The sequence below is a fragment of the Malaclemys terrapin genome, chromosome 10 (assembly GCF_027887155.1).
Source record: "Malaclemys terrapin pileata isolate rMalTer1 chromosome 10, rMalTer1.hap1, whole genome shotgun sequence".
Taxonomy (NCBI): Eukaryota; Metazoa; Chordata; order Testudines; family Emydidae; genus Malaclemys; species Malaclemys terrapin.
The window spans coordinates 51,124,465-51,135,476 of NC_071514.1; the positions used below are offsets into that span (position 1 = coordinate 51,124,465).

At 48.4% G+C, this 11,012-nt stretch overlaps 1 protein-coding gene across 6 annotated transcripts in view; it reads left to right on the top strand.

The window, feature by feature from the left end:
* LOC128843885 (uncharacterized) overlaps window positions 1–9,103 on the top strand; it is a 37,957-nt gene extending 28,854 nt beyond the window's left edge. For 4 of the 6 annotated variants that reach the window (XR_008446382.1, XR_008446381.1, XM_054041005.1 and 1 more), the window contains one exon: window positions 8,536–9,103. Coding sequence is in view for 3 of the 6 variants with exons in the window: in XM_054041005.1 (XP_053896980.1) it covers window positions 8,536–8,951 (416 nt within the window). In the remaining 3 variants the exon portion in view is untranslated. Of the gene's footprint in view, window positions 1–5,420; window positions 7,539–7,707 lie in introns of those variants that run through there. The other 2 variants (XM_054041006.1, XR_008446383.1) reach the window with 2 other exon arrangements.
* The last annotated feature ends 1,909 nt before the right edge of the window (window positions 9,104–11,012 follow it).

An 11,012-nucleotide genomic window follows, 5' to 3' on the forward strand; every position in this document is an offset into this window, starting at 1 on the left:
TGACTGATGTGGAGAAAGTGTATAAGGAAGTGTTATTTACTCCTTCATGTAACACAAGAACTAGGGGTCATCCAATGAAATTAAAAGGCAGCAGGTTTAGAAACAAACAGGAAGTATTTCTTCACACAATGCACAGTCACCTTATGGAACTCCTTGTCACAGGATGTTGTTGTCATGGCTCCACCACGCCAGTGCTCTCGAACAGTTCTGGAACAGTCCCTGGGAGGACTTCTTCAGTGTGTCAGCCCCCGGAGGGTCACACTCTCACACTGGATAAGCCCCTTGGCTTCACTGTTTCCTGGCACCGACCCTCGGAGCCTTCAGCACCCCTGCTTCACACTGTGAACTCTCCTCGGCGAGTCCACTTGGGTTGGACACTGGGGGACGTCTTAAACCCCCAAAGGGAGCAATGCACCTCCACCCTTAATCCAAACTCTCAGTCAGCATTATAAAAACTGAAGGATTTATTAGATATCTGGAACACACTATAGAAATCCTTAAGTTAGCACAAAGAACAGAAAAAGTTACAGCAAAGTCCATCTGGGTCAGTTCAGAGCCCAGAGCTCCCTCTGACCCCCCCCTTGAGTCCCAGTCCAGAAGTAGAGAGCTTCTGGCAGCCCTCTGGTAACCACTCCAAGGCCCCTCCTTAGCCATTAGTTCTCCAGCTGGTCAAACCTGGCTGGTTTGCTAAGGAGGGGTAAGTCATCCAGGTTGTTAGTTGCTAGGTACCCAATGTCCAGGCTATTGTCTTCTGGGACTCTTTGTGGCCTGGGGCCAGCCCCAGACAGCCAGGAGTCAGTCACACCTTGATCTCTGCAAAGAGGAAACAACCTTTCCCCTACCTCATTAACCATAAACCACATAAGGGAAACTGAGGCACACACACTATTCCCACAAAATATTATGAATAATTCCCACTCTGTCACTGTTGTGAAGGCCAAAAGGTGGCAATTATTAGGACCTTTCAGCGTAAAAATACATCCGTAGTGTAAGAAAAGCAAACCTTTTATAGCTTAGTCAATACTTTAAATCCTATGGACTGTAGATGGAAGAATACTTGCTCTATTGATGTTAATCATAGAATATCAGGGTTGGAAGGGACCTCAGGAGATCATCTAGTCCAACCCCCTGCTCAAAGCAGGACCAATTCCTAACTAAATCATCCCAGCCAGGGCTTTGTCAAGCCGGGCCTTAAAAACCTCCAAGGAAGGAGACTCCACCACCTCCCTAGGTAACGCATTCCAGTGTTTCACCACCCTCCTAGTGAAATAGTTTTTCCTAATATCCAACCTGGACCTCCCCCACTGCAACTTGAGACCATTGCTCCTTGTTCTGTCATCTGCCACCACTGAGAACAGCCGAGCTCCATCCTCTTTGGAACCCCCCTTCAGGTAGTTGAAGGCTGCTATCAAATCCCCCCTCATTCTTCTCTTCTGGAGACTAAACAATCCCTGTTCCCTCAGCCTCTCCTCAGAAGTCATGTGCTCCAGACCCCTAATCATTTTTGTTGCCCTCCATGGGACTCTTTCCAATTTTTCCACATCCTTCCTGTAGCGTGGAGCCCAAAACTAGACACAGTATTCCAGATGAGGCCTCACCAATGTTGAATAAAGGGGAACGATCATGTTCCTCGATCTGCTGGCAATGCCCCTACTTATACAGCCCAAAATGCCGTTAGCCTTCTTGGCAACAAGAGCACATGTTGACTCATATCCAGCTTCTCGTCCGCTGTGACCCCTAGGTCCTTTTCTGCAGAACTGCTACCTAGCCATTCGGTCCCTAGTCTGTAGCAGTGCATGGGATTCTTCCGTCCTAAGTGCAGGACTCTGCACTTGTCCTTGTTGAACCTCATCAGGTTTTTTTTGGCCCAATCCTCCAATTTGTCTAGGTCCCTCTGTATCCGATCCCTACCCTCTAGTGTATCTACCACGCCTCCTAGTTTAGTGTCATCTGCAAACTTGCTGAGAGTGCAGTCCACACCATCCTCCAGATCATTAATAAAGATATTAAACAAAACCGGCCCCAGGACCGACCCTTGGGGCACTCTGCTTGAAACCGGCTGCCAACTAGACATGGAGCCATTGATCACTACCCGTTGAGCCCGACGATCTAGCCAGCTTTCTATCCACCTTACAGTCCATTCATCCAGCCCATACTTCTTTAACTTGGCGGCAAGAATACTGTGGGAGACCGTATCAAAAGCTTTGCTAAAGTCAAGGAATAACACATCCACTGTTTTCCCCTCATCCACAGAGCCAGTTATCTCATCATAGAAGGCAATTAGGTTAGTCAGGCACGACTTCCCCTTCGTGAATCCATGCTGACTGTTCCTGATCACTTTCCTCTCCTCTAAATGTTTCATAATTGATTCCTTGAGGACCTGCTCCATGATTTTTCCAGGGACTGAGGTGAGGCTGACTGGCCTGTAGTTTCCCGGATCCTCCTCCTTCCCTTTTTTAAAGATGGGCACTACATTAGCCTTTTTCCAGTCATCTGGGACCTCCCCCGATCGCCATGAGTTTTCAAAAATAATGGCTAATGGCTCTGCAGTCTCACCCGCCAACTCCTTTAGCACCCTCGGATGCAGCGCATCCGGCCCCATGGACTTGTGCACATCCAGTTTTTCTAAATAGTCCCGAACCACTTCTTTCTCCACAGAGGGCTGGTCGCCTTCTCCCCATACTGTACTGCCCAGTGCAGTAATCTGGGAGCTGACCTTGTTCGTGAAGACAGAGGCAAAAAAATCATTGATTACATTAGCTTTTTCCACATCCTCGGTCACTAGGTTGCCTCCCTCATTCAGTAAGGGGCCCACACTTTCCTTGATTTTCTTCTTGTTGCTAACATACCTGAAGAAACCCTTCTTGTTACTCTTAACATCTCTTGCTAACTGCAACTCCAAGTGTGATTTGGCCTTCCTGATCTCACTCCTGCATGCCTGAGCAATATTTTTATACTCCTCCCTGGTCATTTGTCCAATCTTCCACTTCTTGTAAGCTTCTTTTTTGCGTTTAAGGTCAGCAAGGATTTCACTGTTTAGCCAAGCTGGTCGCCTGCCATATTTACTATTCTTTCTACACATCGGGATGGTTTGTTCCTGCAACCGCAATAAGGATTCTTTAAAATACAGCCAGCTCTCTTGGACCCCTTTGCCCTTCATGTTATTCTCCCAGGGGATCCTGCCCATCTGTTCCCTGAGGGAGTCAAAGTCTGCTTTTCTGAAGTCCAGGGTCCGTATTCTGCTGCTCTCCTTTCTTCCTTGTGGCAGGATCCTGAACGCGACCATCTCGTGGTCACTGCCTCCCAGGTTCCCATCCACTTTTGCTTCCCCGACTGTTTGTGAGCAGCAGGTCAAGAAAAGCTCTGCCCCTAGTTGGTTCCTCCAGCACTTGCACCAGGAAATTGTCCCCTACACTTTCCAAAAACTTCCTGGATTTTCTGTGCACCGCTGTATTGCTCTCCCAGCAGATATCAGGGTGATTAAAGTCTCCCATGAGAACTAGGGCCTGCAATCTAGCAACTTCTGCTAGTTGCCAGAAGAAAGCCTCGTCCACCTCATCCCCCTGGTCTGGTGGTCTATAGCAGACTCCAACCACGACATCACCCTTGTTGCTCACACTTCTCAACTTTATCCAGAGACTCTCAGGTTTTTCTGCAGTTTCATACCGGAGCTCTGAGTAGTCATACTCCTCTCTTACATACAACGCAATTCCCCCACCTTTTCTGCCCTGCCTGTCCTTCCTGAACAGTTTATATCCATCCATGACAGTACTCCAGTCATGTGAGTTATCCCACCAAGTCTCTGTTATTCCAATCACATCATAGTTCCCTGACTGTGCCAGGACTTCCAGTTCTCCCTGCTCGTTTCCCAGGCTTCTTGCGTTTGTGTAATGAGCACACAGCCTGCAGGTCTGTCTGATTCTGCAAGGTACTGAGGCCTAGATCCTCCAAGGCATTTAGGTACCTTACTCCCATTGAAACTAATAGGAGTTATGTGCTTAAATACTTTGAGGATCTGAGCCGAAGTATCTTCAGGTCCTGTTGATATTAATGGGAGCTGAAGGTGCTCAGCACCACTCAGGGTTAGGCCTTTAAAGGAGCTTTCTATATTCACCCTTTCACCATTCCCCAGAAAATGTTATTCTTCCATCGACAGGCCAAAGGCTGCATAAATAATATTCCCTTCACTTGATCCTCAGCACCTGGGCTTTGAAGCCTATGAAATTCCTAGCATGCCTGGCATATTTTGATGTGTGCTGCTCTCTCCTAGGTGTCCTCCATGCAGCTCAGAGTGGTTTGTGAGTATAACATGTGTCTCCATGAGCTTCTTGTCCATTAAACAGCACAGTGCTCAGAAGCTATTCCCCGCTTTTAACTGGGAACGAGGGGCACCAGCAATTTCCTGCTGAGCTGTGGCACAATTTCCTAGCAAGATTGAATGTCGGTCTTTCAAATGCATTCACCAGTTGGCCCCAGAGCAGACTTGGGTTCCATCTCTTTCTCAGGGCCGGTCCACAACATTTTGGCACCTGAGGTGAGGAGCTCAAATGACACCCCCATGCCTCCTCACTTGGGCCAAAACCTTGAAAGGTCTTAATTCTGTCTTCTTCCTGTTCTACTCCTCTCATGGTACTGCTCTGCTACCTACTCCAATAAAGGAAAACAAACAACTTTAAATGCCTTGTTCAAAAATTTTAAGTAACACAACTTTCAAATGCCTGAACAGCAAATGTAACTTTTCTTGTCTGCATAGTAAACACTGGCATTTTTATCAGTTTGAATCATCGTGGTACTTTCCGTGCCTTCTTGGTTGCAAAGATTTGAACTGTTTCCTGAAGGTCCACAGTCTGGGCCAGCTCATGCTCTATTAAGATGGTTGCAAGGCCGACCAGCCTCTCCTGTGTCCGTGTGGAGCGTGGATGTGTTTTTATTAACTTCAGCTTGGAGAAACTGCGTTCTCCACTGGCAACTGTTACAGGAAGTGTTAGAAATATGTGCAGAGCAACAAAAGCATTTGGAAAGAGTGTGGTCATCTTATTTGTGCACATATATTCCAGAACACCCTTTGGAGTTGATCCTGCTGAAATGTATCTTGAAAGGGCTTTCAGTTCATCACCTAAATCACTCACATCAATATCACGCATGTCATCATGTTTCAACACTGTCTCTAGCGCCCTGCATGGCTGGTGTAGGTCTTCTTCGGGTATAGTGAGGAGTTTTGCAAAAAGAAGAACAGGAGTACTTGTGGCACCTTAGAGACTAACAAATTTATTAGAGCATAAGCTTTCGTGGACTACAGCCCACTTCTTCGGATGCACTATATGCATCCGAAGAAGTGGGCTGTAGTCCACGAAAGCTTATGCTCTAATAAATTTGTTAGTCTCTAAGGTGCCACAAGTACTCCTGTTCTTCTTTTTGCGGATACAGACTAACACGGCTGTTACTCTGAGGAGTTTTGGAATATCATACAACAGCCCAATATACTGCTGTGTTCCTTGAGCTGCATGAAACTTTCAACTGACTGTATTGCACAATCTAGCACCTTGTTAAAGAATTCAACTCTGAAATGTTATTTGAGGTCTCTTATGCAATTATCCTGTGCCTTGTAATCAAAATGTCGTCTTCTTCGGTGACTCTTGTATTCTTGAATGGGTGGGAAAATAGCTTCAGTGTGGGAAAATAGCTTCAGTGTGAAGTTCCTCTACCAACTTCTGTGCACTCTTCAGAACCTTTTGAAATCCTTCATCTGACCGGTAAGACTGCAGATATAACTTTGCTTTGTCCAGTTGTTCCATTGCTACAGATATATCAAGGTCAACCCCTTGGAGTCTCTTGCTTACAACATTTATTTCAAACAGTATATCATGCCACAACACTAAGCCACACAGAAATTTGAAGTTGTGTGTGTTTCTGGTGATTCCATTTCCCTCTGCCACTGTTCTCCCACGAACAGTTGCTGTCATAGCATTATCCTCCATAATGGCAACTATGGCATCATCTATCTTCCCAATTTGGTGTTTGATAGGCTTTATCACCTCCACTCAACTTTCCCATCGTGTGATACTCAGTGGTTTCAGTGTCAGAGAGGATGTTCCCAGATGTTGCTTCAAAATTTGCCATCGATGAGTTGATGTGGAGAAAAATACATAGATGCTTTGAATTACATTAAAAAATTCAGCAGCCTCACTAGTAGCTGATGCTGCATCACTGACCACCAAGTTCAATGAATGAGAACTGCCTGGAACAAAAAAAGCTCCAGGGTTTAACTCTTGGATCTGTGTCTGCACTCCTCTGTTCTTTCCTTTCATGTTGGCACCATTATCGTAGCCCTGTCAGCTATCACAATTCCTGTATCTTCCAGCTTTTTAAGAAGCACATTTGTCATACCAGCTCCTGTAGTATCATCAATGTCAATAAATTCTAGAAAATGCTCTGACAGTCACCATTGTAGGGACATTTTCACTAGGTTCTATTGTTGTTACAAAATGCACCATTAAAGTCATTTGTTCCGTATGGCTGACGTCAGGTGTGCAGTCCAGAATAACAGAGTAATATCTTCAAAAAGAACAGGAGTACTTGTGGCACCTTAGGCCTGGTCTACACTAGGAGGTTATGTCGAATTTAGCAGCGTTAAATCGAATTAACTCTGCACCCGTCCACACAACAAAGCTATTTAGTTCGACATAGAGGTCTCTTAAATTCGACTTCTGTACTCCTCCCCAACGAGGGGAGTAGCGCCAAATTCGACATGGCCATGTCGAATTAGGGTAGGTGTGGATGGAAATCGACGCTAATAGCTCCGGGAGCTATCCCACAGTGCAACACTCTGTTGACGCTCTGGACAGCAGTCTGAGCTCGGATGCTCTGACCAGCCACACAGGAAAAGCCCCGGGAAAATTTGAATTCCTTTTCCTGTCTGGGCAGTTTGAATCTCATTTCCTGTTTGGACATCGTGGCGAGCTCAGCAGCACTGGCAATGATGCAGAGCTCTCCAGCAGAGATGGCCATGCAATCTCAGAATAGAAAGAGGGCCCCAGCATGGACTGATCGGGAAGTCTTGGATCTGATCGCTGTGTGGGGCGATGAGTCCGTGCTTTCGGAGCTGCGATCGAAAAGACGGAATGCAAAGAAAGATCTCAAAAGCCATGACAGAGAGAGGATACAGCCGGGATGCAATACAGTGCCGCGTGAAAATCAAGGAGCTGAGACAAGGGTACCAGAAGACCAAAGAGGCAAACGGACACTCCGGATCCCAGCCCCAGACATGCCGTTTCTACAAGGCACTGCATTCCATCCTAGGTGCGGCCACCACCACTACCCCACCATTGACCGTGGACTCAGAGGATGGGATATTGTCGACGCCCACTTCCTCGGCGATGTTAGTGGACGGGGAAGATGAGGAAGGAGATGAGGAGGACGAGGCAGTCGACAGCGCTTACAACGCTGATTTCCCAGACAGCCAGAATCTCTTCGTCACCCTCACCGAGATCCCCTCCCAACTGTTAACCCAGACCCAGAATCAGGGGAAGGATCAGTCAGTAAGTGTTATAAACATGTAAAGATTTATTTTGAACAGAACATTAATATTAACAGTGGGTTTTTCATGATTACTTTGCCCTAGGCGCTTAAAGTTTTAGTCTGTGGCAGTGCAACTACTGCCAAAAAAAATCTAACAATGTCCGGTTTATCATGATTGGTTTGCCCTAGGCGCTCTACTGTTTAGTCCTTGCCAGTGCAGCTACAGTAAAATTCGGTCTATATGTCCGGGGATAGAGCTGAAATCCTCATGGGACATCTCCATGAAGCTCTCCTGGAGGTAATTGGAAAGCCTTTGCATGAGGTCCTTGGGAGAGCGGCCTTGTTGTGTCCTCCGTAGTAGGAAACGTTCCCGCGCCAGGCTAGCAGCAAGTACTCCGGGATCATTGCCTTGCAGAGCATGGCGGCATACGGCCCTGGTCTTTGCAGGCTTTCACGAAGCATGCGTTCTCTGTCGCTCTCTGAAATCCGCATCAGAGTGATGTCGCTCATGGTGACCTGCTTTGAATTAGGGGAATGTTAGTATTGGGACTGCTTGCCTGTTCCTTTACAGAACTGTAACCGGCGGTTTACAGCCATGTGGTGGAGGCGGGAGAGGGGCAGTATACAGGGATCTTTCCTGGGGACAGCCACGAGGGGGTGGGACAGGGGCAGAGTTCATACTTGTTGGATTGCTGGCAGCAGGAACTGGCCAACGCTAGGAGCATTGCTTTGAACGTGAAAGTAGGGCAGTGCTATTATTACAGTTTTAAGCTGCCACAAGTCTACGGCTTACCATGTCAGCCTGCTACCCAAATTCTGCTGTCCAGCCGCGCTTGTCTGATCTGCACTGCAAGACCCCAGGCACTGAATGCGAAGGCCGAAAATTAGACCTTGTCCTGAGTGCTCATGTGATAGGTGCTGTGCATGGTCTTGTTCACAGAGAAAGACTATGTTCTTTGTTCACCAAAAAAAAAATTATCTTTCTGAGGAATTCACTCCCTTTTTCCCATCCCACAGCTGTGACTGTCTCCCGACCTACCCTGGCATCACACTCCCAGAGGCTGGCGCAGATTAGGCGTAGAAAGAAAAGGACATGGTATGACATGTTCTCAGAACTTATGGGCTGGTCCCGAGCCGAGGCAACCCAGCAGACCCAGTGGAGGGAGAACATGTTGCAATACCAGCGAGCACACAGCGAACGGGAGGAGAGGTGGCGGCAGGAAGACCAGCAGGCGACTCAAAAGCTGCTTGGACTAATGAGGGAGCAAACAGACACGCTCCAGCGCCTTGTGGATGTTCTGCAGGACCGGAGGCAGGAGGACAGAGCCCCCAGAGCCCTGCTGCAGTCTATCTGTAACCACCCTCCCCCGCCACAAAGTCCCATACCCCCCCTCACCCAAAGTACCAAGAAGGAGGGGCGGCAGAGTCTGTGAAAACTGTCACTCCACCCCTGCAGATTGCTCAAGTACCAGAAGGCTGTCATTCCCCAAAATTTGATAAGTCCTTTCCTTCCCGCCTCACCCAAGCCCCCATCCCAGTTTCATCCCCTAACTGTGTAGTTGCTAATAAAAAATACGTTTGTTAATTATTGTTTCCATCATGTTTTTTTAGAGGACAGTCTGTTTGAAGGGGGGGGGGAGGGGAAGGGAGTTGGTAATTGGACAGGACAGTCACCTTTACCAGGGTACAGACATGGGGGCAGGTTCAGCAGCAGGTCACACACACATTGCAGTCACTAGGCACCCTGGTCAGTCTGGGAGCTGGTTTTCATTTTTTGTAGGGGGGGGGGGGAGGGAGGAGTGGGCTATGTGACTTTGTGGCGGGGGAGGGCGGTTAGAGATCTTATGCAGCGGTCCTTATCCTGGATCACAGAGCCACGCAGCAGGGGATGTGTAACCATCCTCCCCCTGCCAGAAAGTCACATAGCCCCCACACACAGAGTCCCGAACAGGAGGGGTGGCAGGCTCCATTGAAACAACCAGTCCACCAGTGCGGACCACTCTAGAAGCAGGAGCCTGTCATTCCTCGAGTTTAGAAGCGTCCTTTGCATAACTACACTACACCCGCTCCCCACCACAGTCTGTGTCCCAGTTTCAACACTTTACCGTGAAAACAGTAATAAAGAAAACGGTGTTCATTAACAAATTTCCAGTGATTTTATTTTTAAACGTGTTGTTGGAAGGGGGTGAACGGAGTATGAAACTGGAGAGAATAGTGAACATTCACTGGGTAAAAAAACGGGGGCAGGTTCAGCTACTCTGTAAACAAATGTAATAGTCACAGGTTACCCTGCTCACTCAGGAACCTAGCTTTCAAAGCCTCCCGGATGCACAGCGCGTCCCGCTGGGCTCTTCTAATCGCACGGCTGTCTGGCTGGGCGTAATCAGCAGCCAGGCTATTCACCTCAACCTCCCACCCCACCATAAAGGTCTCCCCCTTGCTCTCACAGAGATTGTGGAGCACACAGCAAGCTGCAATAACAATGGGGATATTGGTTTCGCTGAGATAAGAGCGAGTCAGTAAGCTTCTCCATCTCCCCTTGAGATGTCCAAAAGCACACTCCACCACCATTCTGCACTTGCTCAGTCTGTAGTTGAAGAGTTCTTTTTCACTGTCCAGGGCGCCTGTATAGGGCTTCATGAGCCAGGGCATTAGTGGGTAGGCTGGTTCCCCGAGGATCACTGTAGGCATCTCCACATCCCCAACAGTTATTTTGTGGTCCAGGAAGTAAATACCTTCCTGCAGCCGTTTAAACAGACCAGAGTTCCTGAAAACACAAGCGTCATGAACCTTGCCCGGCCATCCGACGTTGATGTTTGTAAAACGTCCCCTATGGTCCACCAGTGCTTGCAGCGCCATTGAAAAGTAGCCCTTTCGGTTAATGTACTGGTTGGCCTGGTGGTCCGGTCCCAGGATAGGGATGTGAGTTCCATCTATAGCCCCACCGCAGTTTGGGAATCCCATCACGGCGAAGCCATCTGTGATGACCTCCACGTTTCCCAGGGTCACTACCTTTGACAGCAGTACCTCAACGATTGCGTTGGCTACTTGCATCACAACAACCCCCACGGTAGATTTGCCGACGCCAAAGTGGTTCGCGACTGACCGGTAGCTGTCTGGCGTTGCAAGCTTCCAGAGGGCTATGGCCACTCGCTTCTGGACAGTCAGGGCTGCTCGCATCCGGGTGTCCTTGCGCTTCAGGGCAGGGGACAGCAACTCACAAAGTTCCATGAAAGTTCCCTTCCGCATGCGAAAGTTTTGCAGCCACTGTGATTCATCCCAGACCTGCAGCACTATGCGGTCCCACCAGTCCGTGCTTGTTTCCCCCTGCCCAGAATCGCCGTTCCACGGCATCAACATGACCCATTGCCACCATGATGTCCACGGCGTGGGGTCCCGTGCTTTGTGAGAGGTCTGTGCCACTCTCAGACTTCATGTCCTCACCACGCTGCCGTAGCCTCCTCGCCTGATTTCTCAGCATCTGCCTCTGGAAA